A 26,442-nucleotide genomic window follows, 5' to 3' on the forward strand; every position below is an offset into this window, starting at 1 on the left:
CAAAAGGCTAATGGGATTTCGCAATCCCCCTGATTATCGGATAATTGATGAAGAAGGGTTGATACCCGCGAGGAACCCGGAGTGCCGAATCCGGTAGGCGGCTCGAGATTCCGGGGCTACCCGGAGTCTGGGTAATTGGAGCTTGGAGTATCGGATTCCGACGGGATATATATCCAGCCTCTTCTGTCCGCCCCAATCCCGTCTTCTCCATACCACCCGCCCCCACCCCCAACCCAACCCCCCCGAGAGAGCTTACGCCCGCCTTCCCTTTCACCTTCCCCCAAGAAGATTTTCCTCGCATGGATGGAAAGATTTCTTAATCCGTGAATGGCAAAAAAAAAAATCGAACTCAAAACGGCGACGAATGACAATATTTCTACGCGCCTAAAATTAGTAGCCTACGGGCAGGCGGGATGGCGGTGGCGTTCGGATTGAACGCAAAAGAAATCCGATCGACGTGACGAAATGCGACGCGCAAAGTAAAAAAAAAACTCATCCACCGCACCGCAAGGGTTGATAAACATGACATACGGGGGGTTTCACAAATGTTGTGCGGAAAATCCAATTGTTCGCGATTCCTTTTCTACACAAATCTATTCCCATAAGTTAACCTAGGGAGAAGTTGAATTTTTCACTCAATTCAAACAAGAACTTCGACTTTAAAAAATTCCCATCTCCATTATCCCCAAAAAATTAATTTTGTGGCGTCGACCTGATTTTTTTCTATCATAATATGGGAAGGCGGGGTCAGAAATAAGGTCAACGTGGATGCACAACATCGTAAGTGACCTTTCAATGCGTTTGTTACATCTACATTTCCACATTTCACCCAAACAATTCCGGGTGTCCAGTCGATGTCGTGCAAAATTATCGACGTCACTAAGCGATGGGGAGATTAAAAATTACGGCTTCCTTTCGGATTATTTCCCCCCAATTAAATCCACCCCAATTCTACTTCATCAACTTACAAACATCACTTTAAACATCGATCGAATTGTTTCTATTTATCTCAATTGCCTAGCAGATGTCCCTTTTCAACACGATAAATTACAATCGTTATTAATCAACACCTAGTTGATTATTTACAACCGTGAAAATCAATCAACAAACCATAATATATTGCGTGACGACAAGAGAACCCATCACATCAGAGTCACAGTTTGCCATTATCCATTTTGGGGACTAGCTCCGGCGAGATAGCCACCCGCCGATAGTGAAGAGGTATCCGCCAACCGTCAGGATGGAAAGCCATTCTGAAGTTCTTGAAACAAACCACTGAGAAACGAATGCTCCTAAGTATGAAGCCTTACTTCCTTACAGGAGGCTCCCCTTTTTAAATTGCGATTTACGACCCATCTGAACCTACCGACGCCGAAACAGCAAATGGCAGGGGATGACAGGACAAAAAAGGAGGAAAAAGTCTGCAAAAAAAAGAGAGGTGGTTTTTGTTTCTTCGTCTGTTCTCACGTCTATGAAATAAGAATTTATCCTTGAGTTCTATTTATCCGACATACTCCTTTGTTTCCTATTTTTGTCGCTATAGAATGGGATGCAAAAAACAGCGGTGCGAGAAAGAATAATGTAATTAATGATTAAAGTTAATCGTAGATTTAAGGATTAAGATAGCTGGAAATTAATTATATGAGGCACCAGGGATATAAATTATATTTGCATTGGCTTTATGCACTCCATAAAATAAAATGTAAATTACATTTCAGGAATGATAGATACAGTATTCACATAACGTAACTGGTTAACGATGACAATTTCGCAGTAGATTAGTATGCAGATGAAATACGTCATACAAAATGCAACCATACTGGTAGGTTGCTGTGACATTTAGCTCAGAGTTTTCACGAAAGTATGAAGTATTGGAAACGAAGCAATGTAGATTACACATACAAATTAGCTATTCAGTCATATTTCGATAAAAAAGTATTACAATGCAAAAATTTCAGAGTGTAAAAAATATTCCATTGCATTGTATAATGCGCACATTACGGATGACTCCGTTAAAAAGTTTGTGTCGCGGCATCTCCCGCGGTTTCTTGAATTAAAAAAATTATGCCGGAATCAGTGTAAGGACATGTATTTTGATTTGTTTTAACAATAAAATATTGGTCCTGGTACCTTAGCAATTAATAATCTCCTGAACGCTGCGAATTAAAAACGATACATAGGTGTAACTAAAGCAAAAAGTCGTATTTCATCAATTCGCCGTATGCAAACGCCGTTTGCCATATTCATCGCCATATGCAAAACGATAAATTCGAAAATATTGAGAACTAAATAATTTATATTTCTTCCAAGGTACATACATATATATATATATATATATACATATATATATACATATATCTTCATTAAAAACAAAAACATTACTTTAATTAATAGTCCTGAAAACAAATCGGGGTTTTAATTTTTTATTTTAAAATAAATATTTTTACGGGACGTTTTTAAGCACCATCCATAGTCAGGTCATCATGTAAAACTTGGGTCTATTCAAGGTAAAATTATGGAAAATATAAGGGGGAAATGACCTTATTAAAACTTCCAACTGATAAAACACTTTTTTTAAGAGATGCTGCGGTGATATTTCCGGGATATCTCCTGGGTTAATCTACCCAAGGGGCAGAGAGGAAGAGGGGAACAAGTGGAATTAGGAAGATTACACAAGAATAAGTTTCATTTCAGGCACGATCTGAGTCGCGATGGATTATTCAGATCTTTCCCAAAAAGTGGAAAGGTTTGGGGAGGGGATAAATGGGAAGAATGAGAGTTGGAACGAATTCAGTTGCATAATTACTGGCGGGGGCTGTCACGACGAATTGCGAAGACATGAAGTCACGGATGTCACCTCGGTTATAGTCGAACTGCGATAGCTGTCGGAAACGAAACAAAGATATCCAATGAACGATCGACGATTAAAAATCCTTTTCTGTAAACCGAGAGATTCTGGCGAACTCCACCTTAAAACGGGCCGAAGGGTATATATATATATATATATATATATATATATATATATATATATATATATATATATATATATATATATATATATATATATATATATAATATATATATAATATATATATATATATTATATATATATATATATATATATATATATATATATATTATATATATTATATATATATATATATATTATATATTTATTATATATATTTAATAAAAACCTGTCTTCTTGTTATGCCTACTCCCCTCTCCCTACATCCCCTCATTGCCCCCTCACCTCGTTCCCACGCTAATTGCCTCTCAAAAAAAAAACATGCAAACATTGCACTTCCTTTTACATAGGCGAATGCATTACCCCCTTATCCATTCGAATGAACAATCACCGGTACTCCTGCAATTCTGCCTCTTTCTCTTCTCTTCCTATCCCTTCGCACGCAAATTCCCAGCCTTTCATTCGACCAGTGTTTTGCTCTCAGCATCCTAGAATCCCTACCTGATTCAGCCACCAATATAGAGGTGAGAACTCGTGAATCCGCCTACATATTAGCTTTCCGTTCTTTCAAAATTCTCACCCTTAACCGCCATCTTTAATTTCCCTCTAAGCATTCCCTCCACACCTCTCCTCCCCGCCCATACCTCTTTCCCCTCTCCACAGCAACAGCATATTTTCAGACTCTCTTGAAGAAGGCCTCGGAGAGGGCCGAAAGCTCGAACAATATACCGTGTGAGTGTCCTTTTAAATGTTGCTATTCTATTCTATTTGTGTTATATTGTGTCCGCCCTTTATTGTGCCACTCGTGTGAGTTTTTCCGGACAATCGTGGTATATATATATATATATATATATATATATATATATATATATACATATATATACCTATATATATATATACATATATATACCTATATATATATATATACATATACACACACATATATATATATATATATATATATATATGTATATTTGATACCCCGCAACTTTAATGAAGAAATATCAAATTTTAACGCATTTAATTTTTTTTCACGTTTTGAACACAGGATATATAATTACAGCAAACCATGGAGGAATTTAGTTTGCAGAATGAAACATTGTGATAGCACTTCGAAGGAGGGAGTTGTTATTAATTCAATCCATGCACGATGAACAGTGTGATTAATACGCAAACGAGCCATAAGGCCGACCGTTCTAACACACTTCCGATTACCAGTAGGCACAAGTAAATTCCCACGCATGCAACTTTAATGACCGCATCCTGAAGGTATGGTGAATGGCTTTCGAGTCCATCAGCACTTATCCGTAGCATAGCTAAGTTTCAAGCCTATTACTCGCTTCACCACGAGCTGGTATTACTCTGAACAACGGAGTAATTTTGCGAAGCGTCATGCCGCAGCCGAAACAACCAGTACCAGCTGAGGAGATAAATCGTTTGATTCAGTGGAACATTTATGACGTACGTGTTCCTACGACCGCATGAAAACAGGCGAAAATCACTTGAAAATTTTACGACCGTTCATTTCTTTTGGCAAAAACTATTAGAAATTCAGAAACTTTTGAAAATTCGTCATTTTAATGATGATTAAATTAATAAGGGAATTATAATCAGTAAAATAGAGATGAAAAAAACCTTGTTAATATTTAGAAAAAAAGCTCATACCTTTATCTTTGGCATTAACAAATACCCAATACCTAAGTTATCAACCCGGAGGTTGGTTTGCTGAAGTTATGATGCTCATCTAGAATAAACCCCTACCGTCATGAGAAATTCACAATTCAGGGTATTAAGGATATACTGTATCCTTTAATTGTACCGCTTGTAGTGTCCCCAGGATGATCTGGTACCTGTAAACTCAAGCTGCTTGTGTGAAGCAGAGACGTATCCGGGAATCAAACCCGGACCCTCCTATATATCAGCCCTACGCTCAACCTATTGCAGTACCACCTCCCCGTAAATCAGCAATGGCAGTTCAATGCAAGCAGCCGTAGGATCAACCAAACAGATCATTACTTTACTAAATAAAAATAGGTCCCATATTGGCCAAAATCCCACACCTTCCACCGATATTCAACACACCTGCTCGACGGAGCCCTCTTGAGCGTACAGGCATTCCCACGATGACCTTCATTGTCCCAATTTATTCATCCATTATCTCACACCTACGTTTATCGTTTAAACGGCTTCGACCGATGAAAATCCGCCTCGTACTTCCCCCCAACGACGGGCCATCTACGGTCAAACGTCGCGTTGCCACGAGCGACGAACGACTCCAAACAAGTTAGCATTTTGAAAACACGGTTGGGTGCATTTGGGTTCGACCTCGAAGCGATTGCATGGCGCTTTCCAGACTCCTTCCATCTGATCCGGGCGAGAGGGAATGAAGACGTTGGAAACGTCTGAGAATATCAGTTGTGTCACGTTCACGATAATGCCCCTCCACCTCACCCCGGTATCAAGATGTGAAATTGGTGGCAAGGATGTTTCTCTTAAAAAAATATAAAAAAGAAACCTCAAGCGTAACAGTTTGTCATCCTTTAGGTTCACTAAAACGGTCGGCAACGTTTGTGTGTGTGTACGTGTGTGCGTGTGTTGTTTTCAAGTGTTCCTTTCGTCCGTTTAAAACATAAAAAAGGAGATGGGAAAAGAAAACTCGAGGAAGATTATCAAGAAAACTTTCCGAACGACCTTTGAACGCTTCCCTTCTCATTTCATTAATTACACCTAACTCTCATTTGATCAGTAAATATTTCATCGGGCGTAAATCTCTCCCTAGACGCCATTGACAACTCGAGCACGTGGGCAGTTTGCGCAAGAAAATCTCATTTCTTCCTGGAAACTACTTTCGCTTAATTTCCCCGCGACGGCACACATTCCGTTGGCAACAGTTCGCCGGGAACGCCGGCCCTTGACGAGGGGATAACCTTGGCGCGCTCTGTTAATGCTTTGCTTTTTCACCCTTCCCCCCTCGCCCACCATCCCTTGCCCTCTCTCTTTCTCTTCACCAGACTTGGCGCTCCGCTGCAACGAGAGCGCATTCGTTCTTCTTTTTTTTCTCTTTCTCTGTTGCTGTCGGGAGTGTTCGCGCACTGTGCGCGCCCCGTTATTCCCGAAGGGATGGCGACTGTAGACCACGGATCCGTTTCTCAAAGCGGCAAGTCAGTCAGCTAGTGAATCCAATTCGCACGTAAGTGGACTGAAGATTGCATTAAATGCCGGAGCATTTGTAGCTATCCCATAAAACACAGCGTGAGAAATTTTGAATATATATATAGTACATTACACACAATAACAATATAGAAACAAACAATGTAGAAACACAAAAAAAGGATCACTCACACGTTATTTCTTATATATACAGGGAAGGAACTACCCCCCTACCAGGATGTGTGAATTTCACACGCCGTCGGGCTTAGTAGTTGGTGAACTCTACCATCACCTACCGAACTGACCTTCGGGTTGAATATATATGTATGCGTGTGAAAATATATACATATTAAAACACCAAAATCCGCCATATGGCAAACATTATCAATTACATGGAAATAGATATAAGGAAAAGGGATGTTTTATGCTGTATATGTGTTCCTGTCCCTTTTCCTTACATATATTTCCATGCGAATGAGGTTAAATATATATATATATATATATATAACACTTTTTGAAAGTCTCACGGACGTGAATAATAATGTATAACACTTAGTCCACTAATGCTAAGTGTTATACATTATATATATATATATATATATATATATATATATATATATATATATATATATATATATAACTTGACTGTCAGCCTCACGGATGTGAATAATAAATTACACCAAGATAGCACTACCGAAAAAAAAACACAGCGAAACACACACAAATGAAAATCACACGTACTTCGAATTTTTGCTAGCAAAGCCACCCTTTCTCAAGGGAGAAGAGGTACTAAGCAGTCATAGTTCAGACCTAGTCAGTTCTTCTCTCTCTTGAGAAAGGTGGTTTGGCCACGAAAATTTCGGAATATGTGTGATTTTAATTTGTGTGTTTTTCTCTGTGCATTTGTTCACTACTGCTATCTCGTTGTATATTATATTCATTCAAATTGATACAGACATACGCGAAAGTGATTGAAACACATTTAAAGGACGAGCACTGAAATGGTGGGAAAGGTGGAATCGAGCAGATCGCAAGCATAAAAAATGTCCTTCACCGTGGCTTCACCGGCTCTTATCCACTTTAGCTATCGAGGAAACGTAAATTAGACTGAAATCTCCGGGGGGTTTATGCAACTAACTAACAACTAGCAAACTAAGCAACAACTAACTAACAACTGCCCCGATTCTTCCTGTCCCTATCCCATATGTATATATATATATATATATATATATATATATATATATATAATTATATATATATATATAAATATAAATATATATATATAACCATAAACACAGTAATCAACCCGAATGTCGGTTTAGTAGGTTATGGCAGAGTTCACCCAGTACTAAGCCCAACGGCGTGTGAAATTCACACATCAGGGTAGGGGGGCCAGTTCCTTTCCCTGTGCCGGTTATGGTTTCCCAGGAAGACCTGGTACCCGAAAAATCACATTGCTTTGGTGGAGCTGAATGTGCCCAGAGTGCCTCACCCGGGAATCGAACCCAGGACCCTACGGTCAGCAGTCCAACGCTCTACCCACTGGACTACCGCGACCCATATATATATATATATATATATATATATATATATATATATATATATATATATATATATATATATATATATAACGATTGTACGGAAAAACTCACACGAGCGGCACAATAATGGGCTGACACAATATAACACAAATAGAATAGAATAGCAACATTTAAAAGGACACTCACACTGTAAATTGTTCGAGCCCTCGGCCCTCTCAGAGGCCTTCTTCAAGAGAGACTGAAAATATGCTCAAGAAGGCCTCTGAGAGAGCCGAAAGCTCGAACAATTTACCGTGTGAGTGTCCTTTTAAATGTTGCTATTCTATACTATTTGTGTTATATTGTGTCAGCCCATTAAATAAATAAATATATATATATATATATATATATATATATATATATATATAAAATTAATTTTGAGATTGTATTCAGAGAATCGACGGTCTCGGTGGACGCCAAGCAAACGGACCTCGGGGACAACTTACGTTCTCCTAACTTCGAATCCCGTCGACCGACAATATGAACTCCAAAACATAAAATACAGGTGGTGTCCATATAATAATGACTGAGCAATTTTATTTAAATTAGTATGAAGCAATAAGTGTTTGTAAAACTATAACGAAATTACCACCTCACTCGGAGTAAATAATTAATATTATTATCATCATAAGAATAATAATGTTTGCCTTAAGAACAATCGTAATAATAATTGCATCGTTATTATCTGTTAACTCTATTATTGACCGAGAAAAGAGAACGCCATTTGAATGTGGGTTTGACCTGTTCTACCTAGCTTGCATCCCATTTCATTTAAATATTTTAAATCGCTTGTTCACCAACGAAACAAAATGTTTGGAATGACATTTGCCGCTGCGACTTCGATATATCTCTCCACGGAACACCGAAACATTTTTTCACGGACTGGTGACTCACGACCGACGAACTTAAAAGACTTTTGACTCTCATGGAGAGTGCCTTTTCACCAAGAGTGGGTGATCAGCGGCGATGGCGAAGCTAAGGAACCGTGGAGCGGTGGAGGTCGAACGGGAGAAGACGGGAGCGAGTGGGGAGAGTTGGTGCGTGGGCAGGTAAGGGGTCGACTGGCGTCACTACTCACCGGAGGCTGAGTCGACGAGCGTCGGGAAGGCCACGAGCGGGATGAGGACGAGGAGGAGGGCCGCGAGCATCGGGGCGGGGAGGACCTTGGGGCCCGCCGACGCGGAGGGGACGGACCCCTCGGCCCTCGGCGGTGCCCCTTGGCTCGTCATCCGAATGCCGACGACGACCCCGCTTCTTCTTGCCACTCGCGGGAAAAGCAAGGGCCCTTCCTCTCCCTTGGGGACCTCCTGGGGAAGGCCCTCGACTCCACCACACCACTGCTTCCAGCGACGCACTAGACGACACCAACGCTCCCTTAGACAGAACACTCCTCTCTAATATCCTTATCTCCGAAAAACGAACCAACAAACACAGCACAACTTTCCGCAGGATCAGTCTCCGTACACACAGGAAGTTCGAAGTCTTTTCTTTCGACGACAGGACTCCTCCTTATCTATATTATCTCCTATACCTAAGCATTAAAACAGCAAGCGATCCTCAGATTAGGGGTTGGGCGGGGGAGATAATACGAGGGACCACAAGAGTGGACAAAAGACACACACGCCGCGCGACTTTCTTGAGGTAACTGCGGTGATCCCGCGACCGAAAGGCGTTGTTGAGAACTCCCCCACGGAACACTTAATGGAAAGGCGAGGTGGTGGTGCAGGCTGCTTGCTCTGTGGCGTGCTTGCTGTGGATGACAACGATGGCTTTCCGACGGCGTTTAAACTAGTGATGATCTCGCGTGATATAAGACTCAAATGGGCAGGCGTTCGGGCAAGGGCGGCAGTATATTTCATATGTATAGATATATTATTGTATGTATATATATATATGTACGTATATATTTATATTAAAAATAATAACGCGAAGTCAGACAACCGCAAGAGTCGAGGAAGACGTATAATTTTTTCCCTCCTCCCTCTATCTTCTTCACTTAATTTCCTAACGCCGCAACTGCGAAGAGTGGAGGGAGTTCGTTAGAGAGAGAGAAAGAAAGAATGTGTGTGCAGCAATGGGTTCTAATAAAAAAAAACGCAATACGTTATTCGGGGGAGGGGGGAAAAACCTCAATAAAATGTTTGAGGGATATATTTGCGAGGAACAGGCAACTGCGTGTTTGTGGATAAATCTTTCTTCTCCACCGTTCAGGGTTCGGCGAAACGTCCGCTGCTCCTAGGGGGTGTGTGTGTGTGTGTGGTTTGATGGGGATGGGAATGAGGGGGAAGAGAGAGAGGGGACAGGGGAAGGAGGCGAGTGAGAGAGGGGGGGAGTTCGGATGGATGACAGGTAGGGAGAGAGGTAGCGACGTCGTGGAGGGGAAAGTGGCAGAACGACGGGGTGTTTGTTGTCGGGTTGCGCTGGCGTTGCCGTGGTCGTCCGCTTGCTTGCCACCAGAGACGCGGAGGCGTCCTCGGGAAAGACTTGATCACCCTCTTGGAATACACTCACTCACACGCGCGAACGAGTAAAGCCTCCGGAACGGTGGGTGTCGTCGAAAGGAGGGGGGACGAGCGATGAGAGACGGGACAGAGAGGGAAAAACTCGATGCAAAAGGCGTATATATGTATATAAAAACACACAAGTGAGCGTTCGGAACGGGTGAGAAGTGAGTCGAGAGATGGAGATTGATCCGGTCGAGTTGCCGTTGATAAACAGTGGATAAATGCGTCCTTTTTACAAAAACAATCACGACACCAATTTGAATAATGTCCTCAAGCGGCGATTACGGTTGAGGGTAGGACGGAGGCGACGACGAGCACTTATGGAACGACCTCTGAATTTTTGAAAAATCAAATTAAGAAAACTCTTGAAAACCCTCGCTTGGGGCCGTTCTTAGAAAATACCTTATTTTCTTTCTCTCTCTTCTGTCCTGCGAAGATGGAGGAAGCACAACGGTGTAATAAAAAGGAGACGGTTGATGATGATGATGATTTGTATTTGTAAATATATATTATATATATGTGTGTGATTACGTTAGCGTAGGACGAATCATTCTGGCACTTTTTTTGAGGAAAAAACGAAGCACTTGGAAAGAACACACACCTCTTTCGAGGATCTGGGAGGGGGGGGGTAGCGACTGCCCTCACGCGGCCAGCGTGCCTCTGCCGAGGGAAATAACCATTTAGGCCAGCGTCGAAACGTAAGAACAAAAAACGTCAGCAAACAAACACTCCCCCACACCTACTGACCGCAGCTACGAAACAAAAACCTAATATTCGTCTCTCCTAGGAGACGAACTCTCTCTCTCGATTATTAAATAAAACACTCCTGTCCTCACACGAGGGGCAAAGCACGAAACAATCCTCCCGCTCAGGCCATTTCAATTGTTTTCATCTCCGGGGCAACATTAAAACAACATCAACTACAACTACGCCCTCGTGCACGTCGCACACGGCCCCTGGCGCACGGGCCCCCGTCCTCTCTCGTGCGTCGACCGACTCCAACTGACTGTCGACGGGGCGCAAGCGGAAAACACGTTAGTGGCGAGGGGGGGGGAGTGGAGGGGAGGGGCGAGCCACCTTTCCCCACCCCACCCCCTCCTCAGCACAGTGGCGCCTCCCTCCGCGGCAACGCGAAGGTATTATACGTGGCTTCTCCCCTTCCCTCTTCGCTCAAAACCTCTCCATCGACGCGCGCGCCTCGTGTCCTCCGACCCCCCCTTCCAACCCCTTTTCATCCACCCCCCCTCGCTCCCTATTCCTCGTGGCCCACCCCAATCCTCTCTCTCTCCGAAAATCCCCAATCTCGCATCGTCCCTCCTCCCTGCCTCCCGCCCGCAGTTCCTCCTCCCTCGCTATCTCTTCTTTCACTCTCCCGAAACATTTGCTCCGTTCACTTACTTCGCCGCCGAACCTTCCCTTCCCTCCCCCCCCCCCACCCGCGTCCTTCCCACCCCGTCCACACACACACAAACTCACCCCTTCCCTCCCCCAACGTGCGCTCACAAAAACTCACCCCACTCCCCCACGCCATTCACCGTTTTTATTGAGCCGATACCGACATTATTAAAGAGCTATATAAGCGGTGGGGGCGGGCTGTGTTCGGCGGCAAGAGCGCGCGTACAATGAGAGGGGGGTTGGCGGGAGGGCGGTGGACGCGGTGTCAGGCTGTGTGTGGAGGGCAGGGGGCGGAGTAGGGTGGAGGACAGGGGGGGGGGGGAGTAGGTAGGTGGGAAGGAGGGGGGGTGTGCTAGAGGGATGGATATGGATGCCTCCGCACGCTCGCTCACTCTTCTCGAGGGTGTGTGTGTGTGTGTGTATGGAGGCATCGATTGTTTGCCCTTCCGTCAGCCTCTCTCTCTCTCTGGTTGCACGCCCGCCCTCCCCCCCTAACCCTACTCACACCCTCGTCAACCCCTCCCTCGCCCCCTCCCTCCTCTTCCCCCATGGCGACTTTTCGCATCCCTCCCTCCCTCTCTGTTGCACCGACGATGCTCATATTTATGCCCTTCCCACGGTGTGTTCCTTTTTCTCTCTCCCTCCCTCTCTTCCTCTTTACTTCTTCTCTTCCTATTCCTCACACCTGTCTCCTCCTCCTCCTCCCTCCACTCCGACAATGAAGCTGCAATCGTGATGGGTCCGCGAACACACACAATCACACACACACACACATGCGGACGACTGATTGGAGGAATTTTGAAAGAGGGAGAGAATAAATTTAAAAAAAAAATAGGAAACAGAAATGTAAAAAAAAGTCTCCAGAAAGAATTCCCGAAGAAAATAAAGTCGAAAAGTCGACTGTTCGTCCAATTCCGATTAAGTCAGGTTATTCACGTATTCATTTGATTGTCATTCACTTTATCAGAGAAATTACAGAATTCCTTTGCCGATATTTTTATTTTCACGGTTTTATTTACCAAATCTTTTTTCGACAATTCAATTCAATAACAAGGTGTGCAGACATTTGTTTACTTGCTTACGATTGCATGCGTGTTAATTTTATTATGATTAATTTGTTGATTCATTTATTTAAAATTTCAACATTTATTTACTTACTAAGTGCATATAGCAGTTTGTTTAACCTGTGAATTATGAAAGTGTTTACTAGCCAACTACTTCATGCGTCACAATCGTTTTAGCTTACGATTTACTAGCTAGGCAATCATTCAACACCGCCGTATTCGAATGAATATAAGGTTGGTTTTTTAGGCATTTGCACGAGAATCCACTCCGAATTCTTAATAAGTGTGAAATTCGTACGTCAACGGGATAACAGGGCGGCCGGATCGCCTTCCCTACGCCAAAAAGATTCCTGCGAAGTTTTGAGAGACCAAGATATCGCCCTGGTTGGAGTTTCGGATGACGATGAGGCGGAAATTCATCGCCCGGGATGCGGACCCGGTCTCCTGTAGCCAGGTAGCCCAACGCCCCGACCTCCTTCTGGGATACGACGACCCCGCTGCACTCAGTGGTGCCATCAGCATGATAGGTGCCTGCCCTTAAAGTGTTGCCTCCTGGCGTTTCTCTTCTCTACTTCACAGATCTCTAATGTTCTACCCTACTTTTAACCGTCAGCGACGTGGCAACGAAATAATTTAGGGGCATGAGTTCCTCAGATACCTTCGGAATCTTCATTGTTTCTAAAGTAGGAATTTTCAGTCAAATATTCTAACCTGCTTTCTTCCTATTTTAATTCCCATACACGTCATTATACACACACACACAGATATACCTATATATATATATATATATATATATATATATATATATATATATATATATATATATATATATGTACACACACATATATATATATATATATATACACACACACACACACATACATATAGTATAATGCCTCTCTGAGCACCCTCAGCTCCACCCAAGCAATGCGATTTCGGGTACCAGATCTTCCTGGGAAACCATAACCGTCACAGAGAAAGGAACTGATGAGTGAATTTCACATCCCGTATAGGGCTTAGTACTGGGTGAACTCTACCATCACCTACCAAACCGACCTCCGGGTTGATTACTGTGTTTATGGTTATTTACGAGGGACCACCCTCGTATATAACCATTATTGTATACACAAGGGTGGTCTGAAAAGTTTCCGACCCAAAAACTTTCAGAAAAAATGTCTTGTATATTTACCGCGACCCATATAAACACACATACACACAAACACACACACATAAAAAACATATACATATAAATATATATCTATCTATATCTATATATATATATATATATATATATATATATATATATATATATATATATATATATATATATATATATATATTTATTTATTTATTTATTTATAATTATATATATAAACATATAATTATATTTTATACATAATTATATATTTCATATTTTAATGTTAAAAACATGAAATTATTACGTTTAGTGTTCATTAGTGGGGTAACTCCGTTAGTGTCGACGTCGCGGCATCTTCCACAGATCTGTTAAAAGGATTCCTTATTGTTGTGTGCGCTCTCAAACAAAAATGAAAACAGCATAACCAATACTGCTCAACTGTGCCTACTCTTCCTATGAAGGTTAAGAAGGATGTAGGCTAATCGGGATTGTAATAGCTCATTGGTTGGAGCACTGGTGCACTGACCGGAAGGCCCTGGTTCGTCCCCGGTCTAAGACTCTGGCTGCAGTCTCCTCAACTTCACCCAATCTGAGCGATCTTTCGGGTGATGCTACGCGCAGATCTTCCTGGGAAACTGCAGGTGCAGGCGAAGGAATCTGTACCCCTCCCAGCCCCACTCTCCTTTGTGTGGAAGACGTGCGCCGTGGTGAACAGCCCGCCCCCTGATACCCCCCCCTCCAATCCACCCATCGAACCACCTTTCGTCTCCCGATCGCTGCTGCAGTTTTACCTTTTTTTGCGTGTTCGTATAAGCTGATGAGCAGCAGGGCGCCCTTTGGCTGCACGCCATCGTCCCTGTTCACGTGAGCGCATGCATCGAAACACTCTCACGTGCAGACGCGAACTAAGCCGCTCTTAAATGTTTCGCCAACGCGTGTGATGTCACGTCCCGAGCAGGAAATCATGCCGAGGAGGGTGGTAAAAGGAGGGAGAAGAGGGGGTGAGGGAGTTATTACATTTTTATTATTATTCTTATTTATTTTTTTAATTTTTATTTATTTGAAAGAGAAGGCCATGAAATTAGCACGAGGTGGTGGGGACGACACCACCACCGACCCTCCTCTCGCACCCTCCCTCCTCCCCTTGCGGTATGCCCACCGTGGCGAATCGAGGTTCGACGTTGCTGGAGAAGGGGGAGGGGGATGCTCTAAGGGGATGATTATGATCAGTCACGCCTCACCCGGTCGCTCTTTGACTTGCCGGCCGGCCGATGACGCTATAGGTGGGGGTCGGGGGAGCATTGGGGAGTCGGGGGGAGGCTCTCGGGGTGGTTTTCGGGGCGCGTCCTTGCGTGGACCGCCGACACCGCGCGTCCTGACCGTGTGACCTCGAGGGTGGCGGGGAGGGGCAAGGGGGGGTTGTTGGTTTGAGAGGGTGAATGAGAGGGAGAGGGGGGTTTGGCAGTTTTGTTGTGGGGGGTGAGGGAGTGGTTTGGTGGGGTTTTCATCCCCGACGTCCCGCTCTCATCGATCACGCCCGATTGTTTTGGTCGGCCGTGGATCAACCACTCAACCCCAAACACCCTTCCCCACCTTCTCCCACCCCATCCCCACCCCTCCCGCCCTTTCCCAGAATTGTGATTCGGATTAACCCTACGCTGCGCCAAAAGCCCTTGCCCTCAATAGTAGGATTAAATTGCAATCAGGGTTTTGGCACCTTCAGAGCAACCGAGAAACGACTAGGAATCATGCCCTAAGGTTCATTGGTTCCCTGACCTTGATATAATTACTTAAGTCATTATTACATATTGCTCCACCCGAGGGCACTGTGTCAATGTTACATTTTAAATAACTTCGACCTTTTTGTCAGCAAAACTGTTAATTAATACGTGTACACACAGCAACTGAAAGTCACAGTCAAGTTGTGTGTGGGTGTGTGTGTGGCAGGGGGTGTCTACACACCAGGGTACTTTTGACACAAAATACTTTTCCCCTCCTACCGCGGTCCGACATTCTTATTCTGATCCCTTTTCGTTCATATTGAAAATGACATCTTTAATCTATCTGTTCAACACTTGAATTCTCTAATTTTATTAGCATGATCTCTCAGTGCGATGGGGGTAATAATACATTTTCAACATCACTGCTAAAATGATGCCCTTCCTACTCTTATGCAAGAGATTTAATCTGTGATATAACCTTCGCTCCATTAAGTGATTCCCAGCCTAGAACATCTAATAATATTGATGCTCATATGTGATATGACACTTTAAGACGTCCAGACATGCGAAATCATGTTCAGCTCAATATTCTGTCCATCTTTCACGCCCAAGGATGCAGCCCAACTCGATTTAAATTATTGGCCAGCGTGTGAAAATTACCGATATTGTGTATGTAACCATTTAATACGGGGCACTCCTACGTACCGAGACAGTGGAGTCTTACTCTGGCTGGCTAACAGTATCGATGGTGTCGGCAGGGCCTTTCCCGTAGCAGAAGAAGAGAGGATAGCATCACACCATATCGAATACAGTCTAGGGCTGTTGAAAATCGTCTCCTAAAGGTAACAGCACCGTAATAAAAAAGGCACCCATTCATTCAATTTTCTTCCTTGTGTACTCAATGTTTAGTCACTCAACTGCTATCGTAAATAGAAACACGTCTGATTAGATTCATTTTATTATAAATTCATGATAGAACTTCGTTTTAAATACAAGCATTCACAGGATAATGAGCCGAGACAGTCCTGTTAACGTGATAGTGATAATAATGACATTGGCTATACAAGATGGCAACGCTTAAATTACACTTGATTTCTTTTTATTAATATCATTATTGATCCACATCTACTCGATGCGCACCCTAGCCAATTCTAGGGTACACGGCAGGGGGTGATACCATATTAGGGAGGGGATTTCAAATTTAACTTCCTTAATTATCTAATTACTCGCTTGTTGAAAATTAACGGAAGTGAAAATTTCAAATGTGGTCAGTATAGGCAGTGCGACAATTGATCGTTTTAAAATAAAAACTTAATAATAGCTTTTTTCTTCTTCCACGAATATGTTGGGAAAAATATATAATATTAAAATTTACCACAAAAGCGGTGTGGAAGCAAATTCGAATATAGGCTAATGTGAAATTGTTATCTTTGGAGCTGTGATCAAATATATTTTATTTGTCTCTCCCCTGCGACATTCTAAATTATTCCATGAGTCCCAATGGGGACGAGGCCCACGGTTTGGGATCAACTGTTCTACCTGAAGTCTAACGGCATCAACTATCATTCAATCAAATCTTGAAATAATATGGATTCTTCACTATCGAATATGTCATATTATCTTTTGAAAATCACATTTTTTATGAATGATGTCATTCTTTCGCGCAAAAAAAGCGATCACCTTTTTTTAACTAAAAATCTTCCAAGAAATGACGCGTCCCAGTCGGCGCGACTCGTGAAAAACTTTAAAGGATATTAAACATCGATTTCACACGGATCACCTTCAATACAGAGCAATGAAAAAGCTTGTTTTAACCTCAAACAATTCCATTAGAAACTCGAATACATAATATATTACGTTGGTGTTAGAATTACTTTTATATGCGGAGGGTTTGTTAAAATAACCACAAAATTTCTGCGCGCTTTTAAATTCAGTTTTATAATCGTAAGGTACTCGTTATTTACTTCTGCCTTTAAAAAAAACTCTTCTGGGAAGGCCTGCGATTTTTACACAGGAGCATGACGACGTAAGAGGAAAATTGCTTTGGTATCCTTCTCTTGTGAAGATGAAAATAATTCATGCATTTTGCGCAATTTTATGTCGTATTTCCAATATTTTGCGTTCAAATAGTATTTAAATTGGAGTTTCAATAAATGACCGGAATTTGATGCATGTTCAGTTTACGAACGTGCACTACACTTGTCAACTTTATATTTAAGTTAATTATTCAATTATAATTTAATTATGAAATAAAAAACTTATTGGGATCGGCTGGTGCGGTGGCTATCGTACTGGCTTCCCACCAAGAGGGCCCGGGTTCAAATCCTGGAGACAACAAATATTTTTCAGTGGTATTCCGATTCCTACTTGAGGTGGAAAGCTATCTGGGTAAGTACGACATCCTACGGGTGAGACGTTGAACTATGTGACCCTTTGGCTCCTTTCGACGCCGGGTTTCTCTCCACCCTTCCTTTCCCATCCATCCCTAACAGCGCAAATGACCTTGGCTGTCGGTCCCCTCCCCTAAAAACTACTACTAAATAAACTTATTTGTTTCTAAAGATTAAATCAAAATGAATTCTGACTTTTGATAAAATAAGATAATCAAGGTGACACGTCAACTCTTTCAACTCTACCATTTCGCTTGAAGCACAAGTGCATTCATAATCGTTTGCATTCAAACCTCGGACATACGTAATTAACCATTATTTAAATTCTTCATGCCTCATTTCATATTCTGACTTATTAAATATAGTTGATAAACATAAATAGCATGTTCTTTCATTGCGTTATGTTTCCCTTTGATGAACGTATGGGGTTTTCCATCTGGCTGGGCGTAGTAAGCACAACATTACCATTTGAATGGTACAGGGTTTTTGTCGCGGTAATAACATTCAAGCTTCGTTCTTGAAAATACATGTAAACCTTTCCCTTTTTTTGCTTCCATAAAATTGACGAAATACTCGCAAAATGATCAGTTTTCTCCCCCTCTCCTCTTCATACTGCTCATTTGTGCGAAATGCACACTCCATCGGTCTTAATATCAGATTAGTTCCAAGCTCACATCATGTAACCAACCCTTGGGTCGATGCCTGTGGCTTTTTGGTAGGAAAAAAAGAAGGATTAAAAGTTTCATACTGAATACGGACAACCGCCCGGATTCAACGCAATATTTCATGCAAAACATTTTTTCTAAACCTTTTTATTTTCGACTGAATATCATATATTCTTTAAATTTCTTACATTTTTTATGCTTTATAGCCAAAAAAAGAACAAAAAAAATGATAAAATTATAAACAAATAGAATTTTACGCACATAATTATGTTAACCGTGAAGTAATTAACAGTTTTTTCAATAAAAAAACCTGCTAATTACGTTTCGATGGTTAAATTTTTGTGCTTTAACGTATAGGTATTTTTTATTTAAATCTAAAAGAACGAAATGCATAAAAATTCAGCCGAAAATAAAACGGATGTGAAAAAAAAAGACTTTACATGAAATGTATACACGTTTAATCCGAGCGAGTGGTTCCGGGTCGAAATGAATTCTCGCTGTCTCTCTGTCCATCTTCCACCCCTTTTCGCTTCCCAATCTCCCACCCCCTCCCACCCGCCCTCCCTCCTTCCTGGGTGGCTCTGGGCTGCTGCACCCGGCGCCGGTGACACCAGATCCCCCCTCGCGACCAACACCCCTCCCACTTCCCACTCCCCCCCCTCCCGTCGACATCCGTCAACCCAGACTTCCGGGGCGGAAGAAATAATTTCAGGTCAAGTGAACGTGACGGAACTGGAAGCGGACCACCCCCTATTTTTTCTGCGGTTTGGCCTGGATGACGGTTAGTTCGAATGATCAGAGGGAGCACAGAATGAGAAAATGAACCAACCTGCTGATTGAGCCTTTCCGAAACCTTTGAACGATAAACTTAAAATTCTGCCGCTGTAATCGGAAAACCTTAAACATCCTCACGTGCAAACTGTGCGCGGAATTTAAATCGAATGCCCATTTGGAAGCAAAATATTTTTAATGAGCAGAGAATGGGAAGCGTGCCTTCGACTCGTCGACTTTTCATGAAATACATTTCTCTCGGGTCCTTCGCCCGCGAATCGACGCAATAGTAACTAGCATAGCGTGTTAGATAAACAAAATGGCGTGTTTCAGAAATAAAGACATTTTGAATACGCACATAAATGTATTTAAAGTATCGAGGGATATGAACATAAACTTATGAAAAACGTCTCAAAAATTCTATTACCTTCTTTCATTTTATGAGATAATAGCTGTTTCTCCGTTAGTGAAACATTTTCTTTACTTGATATAATTTCTCAAAGTTATATTTACATGTTGAGTGAATTGAAAATCCAGTGCGATAGATTAAGGGATGAGAATCAATATACATAAAACAAAATGTATGCATTTTCCTTAAAGAGAAAGGATAAGGTAAAAGAAAGAGAAAGGCCAAGGTTAACATTAAAATAGGAGGGCAAAAACTGGAGCAGGTAGAACAGTTTACGTATCTCGGAAGTGTTTTGGACCAACACGGTCAATGTAGTCGGGACGTAAGGAGAAGAATTGCGCTAGGCAAAGAGGCTTTCACAAGGAGGAGGGAGTTGATGACAGGGACGTTGAGTAAGGATATTAAGAAAACCCTCGTAAAAACTTATACATGGAGCGTAGCTATGTACGGCGCGGAAACGTGGTCATTGAAGCAGGAGGATAGACGTAGACTGGAGGCTTTTGAAATGTGGGTGTATAGAAGAATGGAGAAGGTGAAATGGACAGAGAAGAAAACAAATGAGGAAGTACTTGATATGGTGGGCGAAGAGAGGGGTTTGTTGGGAGAAATCCTATGGAGGCAGGAAAAGTGGCTGAAAGGGGTATTGACCGGCAGTGGGCTGTTGAAGACTGTGATAGAGGGGAGAAAGTTAAGCAAACGAGGTAAGGGAAGGAACAGGATAGGCATGTTGGACGGGATGAAGGGAGGAAGGAAGTACTCAGAGATGAAGAGGGGCCTGATGTAGAGTAGGATGATGGATTTTGTGTTTTGTTTGGTTAGGAGTCACAAAATATTTATTTGGCAGTTTTATCCATCCAAAAACCGGATTACTATTAGATAATCTCCGGGTTAGATTCTCCAAATCTTAACCGGTAGATTATCTAATAGTAATATATACACGCATATATGAATACCTGTACATCCCTGGCAATAATGTCAATAAATATAGAATGACAAGCAAAAAAATGGCCCGTTTAGGGAACGAATTTTTTATATGCACACATAGCATACATTATACCTCGATTAAGTATGACTATATTAAGTATTCAGTATACCTCCTACCTAGCGTGAAGGAAAGAATGAAGATCGACTTTAAAACTTACCAAGGAATTACGTAAATTCTAACAAGACACTGGGAGGTAAGATCATACCCCAAGAAAATAGGGAATAAAAAAGGAGGGGACGTGTGAATGCATGATGCATGATGGACACGGAAATGCACAGAGATAGTCATTTATTTAGTCCCAATTTAAGCCGAGGAATATATATTTGCATAACGTCCAACAAATTGGGAAAAATCTACACGATGAACCAATTAGGAAAATATTGGATAGATTTATCAACAAAAATAGATAAAGTGGGATCGGTAGGAACGACTGAAAGGAAGGTTATATTACTCATATTTTTTATTTTGTAAAAAAACGAAAGAAATTGTATTCGGGGTTTAAAAATAAGGTACCCCGAAAAAAATTGAAACAATAAATTACCCGATTCTAATCGAGCGGGTCAAATCAATAAATTATGCCTCTATTTACTCATGATCCATCCAAGAATATGTACGTAATTCAAGGAATCACATAAAGTCTTGACAAAGATCCCCTGGACCAAGCACGAAGGTGACAAGCGAAACTGGGACTTTTTGAAAGGCATAGCATGAACCGGTTTACTCGCGGTTCTGAATTGGAAAACTCTAGGAGTCCACGAGTAGAAAAGCGATGGCTTGAAACATGTAATAAAAGCAATGTGTACAGGGAGAACACCTTCCTCTACCGAAACTTAACTCATCGCGTTCTCAATGGGCAGACTAGAATGCTCTTCAATCTCTCTCGCCTTCGCAACTTATCTAAGATCTATCACCCGGGCAACCGTGATCAGCAATGTGTCATAAGCAGTTGCATCCCGAGCACGCTGCATTCAATCGCTCTTACGAGTGGGTGCATAATGAAAGTACTCCATCCACCCCTACCGGCTGTGTGATGAAGATTTTGAAATGTTTGGTGGAGATCGTATTAAATTAGTTCTCTGAAATATGGAGACAGAAGGTTAAGTTATTGAGTACGAGGCCTGTCCAATAAATACGCGAACTCAGGCCATAAAAACTATACTTTGCACAATTTAGTCCACATCCATTTTGTCCCCTTCTTCAGAGTACTCTCCATTCGTGTGCTAGTATGCACTTATTCCTCTGCAGTTAGGATTTTTAGTTTTCTCGTCATTTCTTGCTTATATGTGTCTTCCACATCTTCCCGGTAATATGTCTCCTCAGCACATTTTTGCATTTTGGGGGAATTGGAAAAAGTTGCAGTGAGCGAGATCTGGCGAATAAGGAGAATGAATCATCAAGGATCAAGGTGATTTATTTTTTTCCAGAAACTGTCGAACAATCAACGCTGGATGTGCATTGCAATGGTAAACGATCCATCCATCACATTGAGTCAAATTTGGTAGCACACGACAAACGCGATCTCTCAAACGCTTGAGAACTGTAAGCTAGAACTTAGCATTTACGGTAAGGACAAAGGACCGCACACGATCAATGTTGTCGTCAACAATGGTGGTGGTTGAAGTTCGTCCCGGCCTTCCATCACCCGTGGCGTCTTGTCACATATCTTAAAAACGCTAAACCACTTGAAAACGGATGTCTTCTTCAGAGCATTATCACCGTAAACAGCAGTCAACATTTCAGTAATTTCTTGATAACCTTTATACAGCACTCAACCAAAAAAGTTGATGTTGATTCGTTGCTCCGTGATTTCGTCAATTTCCATTTTCGACAAACAGTAAAAACAAAGACGAGAGAATCTAGCATAACTGGCACCATACGCACAGCTCGACGATCCGCCAAGCACAGACGGCTCATTGGGTCTCAGGTAACTAGGGCCGCTATAATGGGCGGGGGCGCTATAGTCCGCGTCATGGCCGCCAGATTGCACCAGTCAACGTATTTATTGGGCAGACTACGAATATGCAATGTGAGGTGAGATGCAAGGATAAATACTAGGCAGGCATGCTGGAGGATAACAGGAGGTAATTTGGAGATGGCTGGGAAGGACGAAGTATTGATAGTAATGATAAGAATGCATTGATACCATGTACCGATGGTGACAGGCTATTAAAGGTATCGACGGTACAGGTGGGAGGAAAGATACGTCAGGAAATTGGTCTCTTGAAAGTTATAATTGCTTCGAAATACGTCCCTTTAGAAGTTGAGATATACACGGGTACAGTTCAGGAATCTCCTTGGTGTGATGAAAAATACATTGTAACCGACTATTCGCTGGTGACTTACGGTCGCTGAATTCAGAGAGAAATCTGCCGAGGACCGATTTCTCGCTTGGGATGAGGCAACGCCAGTGTTTTCCTCGGCTTCAAAAAGGGGGAGAGGCAACTACCGTAAAATCCATGCGAAATAGGAATCAGTTTCATTCGGTGAGCGCCGAGAAGAGTTTCGGGTAATTATAACTTAGACCTCGGAAGTAGCATGGATGCATTTAATTTACTCGGGAATTTCTATATAAACATCATGTAATAAGCAACTTAGTTTCGGAATAATTATCAGGTTTTCCCAAGTAAAATACGCAACGTATATGAATTTAAATGTAATTTTGGGGTAATCAAACCGAAATCCAAGTTCTCGGATCAGTGCATAACCAATCTGAAGTTGGTCACCAAAAAGTTCACTTCAACACAATTACAATTACGTTTTTAAATGTGTAGAGTGTGCTGTTTTTGATACAGGAAATATTAATTATAACAACCAAAATAATGGTTTTTTAGAATAATTATCAACCTCTTGGCTAGGGTTTTTATTAAGTAATGTTAGAGGTACAACGCGTTTGATATGAATGTCTTTTAAACCTCAATATTTTAATAAACCACTCTCCTCTCCTCAGAATCCCGTTTCCACAGGAAAGAGTGAAACTCCCTTCCTCTCTCCTATTGACTCCACCCTTCACGTGTTTTCCCATCCAAACAGCCCCACTACCCTCCACTCTCAGCATACGTCGAACAACCCTTCCCTGATAATGTCCGTCTTGGAATCACTTATACCTCATCCCTCAACCTGCCTCCATCCCTTCCATGTCCCCTTCCCGCTTAACCCTTCTTTATTCTTCCCTCCTCCCTACCGCCAAGACACCAGCTACCTGCCACCGTCCTCTCAAATAATGACCTCAATTGCTTATCTCCACCCTTCCCCTCTTTTTATCTCTCCATTTCTTTCGTTTCCCTGTTTCTTTGGGTTTTCCATATTCCCTCTCTTTGTCCCCGCCTAACTCACTCCTCACTCTTTTCGTACCCCGCCGGTTAAGGAAATACCAGTCCCGGTACCATTTGTACGGACCCTATATGATAGGCCCCGACTTACCATGGTTGATGAGATCACAAACGTAAAATCAGGGAGATAGATGTTAGAAGGAATAGATTTAAAATGTCTCGTACCACTAGAGATCAAAATAGATATGACAGCAATCGCGTATGAGATAATTAGTACTGGTATTGCACATATTTTATCAATATCGGGCATGTTATTTCTTACAATCGACACATCTTTTTAAAATTTCTGCGGGACGATTTGAATATACGTATCCTGTTATTGAATATTGCTGCATGTACTAAGTTCCGTCTTTCGTGCGATTAACCCTTTTCGAGTGCATATTCAAACTAATGTTTGTGTAGAGGTGACATGATTGGGATTTTGCATGCATGGCTGGTGGTGACCTAACAATCCCCGCCACACACCCTTACAACGGCTTGCGAGGTCTTAGTATGCAGATTGAACCTCCTCCTCCTCAACCCAATTGCTTTCGATGGATGGCTAACTAAAGCATTAAAAATTTGAATGTATTTTCGTAATTCAATTTGGATTGCCAAAAAAAATAATAACTGTGGCATTGTGTGGACAACTACAAAACTGTTTCTATGTATGCATGCAGAGTCGTCAGAATATCTTGTTTCTTTCAACACTATTAGCAAAATCACAGTGGAATAGAATTCCTAGGTCAATAGGTTAAAATATCACTCGGCCAGATACTGAGGAAACTCGGTTTGAATTCTTTATTCGGGAATTTATTTTTCTGTTGCAAAATTTCTCACTAAAATGGGATGATTTTCCAATAGTAATCGTAATAATTATATGATATATCAGTGAAATACGATTTTTTGCAATGTTGTATCGAATAAATTCGTAATATGAAATGCGCCGAATTTTTTTTCTGACCATGAAGCTGGATTTATGCTTAAATTATTATGCAGAGGATATAATATGAACGCGCCCTTGAAATAGTTGAAATTTCTAAGTACTCAATAGTGTCTACATGTAAACCCATTCAAAAATATTGTTTTCTAAAACCCCGTCCCCTTTAAAACATTTTCCCGCACTTCCCCTGACAACTGCGTGTTCGCCGTGGCGTTATCTGTCACCATCCCCTTCCCATCGTGCTGTAGCCCGGGTTTGGCCAGGGTTCGACCCTGGTAGGTTTCAGTCTCTCCCTCTCAGGGAGGGTCAGCCGTTCTCCCCCACCCTCTTTCACAATGCGTACTTTTCCCCATCCATCCCCCGATAGGGTGGTACCACACTTCCACCTTGTTTGCACTCGATAATGCCTAAAAATGATGAAACGCGTGCGTCGCTTAAACAAGCCTGTTGAAGAGTACCAATTGTGTTGCTCCTGCAAAAATGTTTAATCTGCTTTTATTTCATAACCCGAGAGCCAATTAAAACCCATTCCACTATACGTAGCTTAACGCTCATTATCCGCTTAGCGAGCGTATGCATGTCCATTTAAATAAAAAATTTGAAAACCTTGCGAATTAAACGCAAATATTGAAACAAAACCATCGATAATCAGGAATCATACAATTGCATAATGATCGAATGCTTATGGCATGAAAAAATGTCCACATGAACTTCAACTATATATATATATATATATATATATATATATATATATATATATATATGTATATATATATATATATATATATATATATATATATATATATATACCATAAACACAATAATCAACCCGAAGGTCGGTTAGGAAAAATGTCCACATGAACTTCAACTATATATAAATATATATATATATATATGGATATATATATGTATATATATATGTATATATATATATATGCATATATATATGTGTGTATATATATATGTGTATATATATATATATATACCATAAACACAGTAATCAACCCGAAGGTCGGTTTGGTAGGTGATGCTAGTTCCTTTCCCTTAGGCGGTTATGGTTTCCCGGGAAGATCTGGTACCCGAAAAATGACATAGCTTGGGTGAAGCTGTAGGTGAGGATCGAACCCGGGGCCCTCCGGTTAGTAGTCCAACGCTCTACCCCCTGGACCATCGCGACCCACATGCTACGTTGTTCATGTTGGAGATGAAAAAATAGTAACTTTGTGATTCCACTAAAAATGTATTACAATACGGCCCGGGCTTCGATGTTTCACCTGATCTTCTGGTCGCCTGGAGATGACGTTTAACTTCGATACCCGGGTCGTATCGTGATAAAATTTCAGTGGAATCACAAAGTTACTATGTTTTCATTTCCAATATGAATCAATTCCATAAACCTACGCCGGAAATCATCAATAATACTGTGTTCATGGCTATATATATATAGTATA

General features: G+C 41.7%; 1 protein-coding gene across 1 annotated transcript in view; it reads right to left on the reverse strand.

Annotated features, from left to right (window-relative positions):
- Kul (Kuzbanian-like) overlaps window positions 1-11,187 on the reverse strand; it is a 288,032-nt gene extending 276,845 nt beyond the window's left edge. Inside the window, exon 1 of the mRNA XM_071587949.1 lies at window positions 8,777-11,187. Within this exon, the coding sequence (XP_071444050.1) occupies window positions 8,777-8,927 (151 nt within the window). The 5' untranslated portion in view covers window positions 8,928-11,187. The remainder of the gene's footprint in view (window positions 1-8,776) is intronic.
- Between the last annotated feature and the right edge of the window lie 15,255 nt (window positions 11,188-26,442).

The sequence above is a fragment of the Hetaerina americana genome, unplaced genomic scaffold (genome assembly GCF_022747635.1).
Source record: "Hetaerina americana unplaced genomic scaffold, ioHetAmer1.1.p SCAF_3, whole genome shotgun sequence".
Classification (NCBI taxonomy): Eukaryota; Metazoa; Arthropoda; class Insecta; order Odonata; family Calopterygidae; genus Hetaerina; species Hetaerina americana.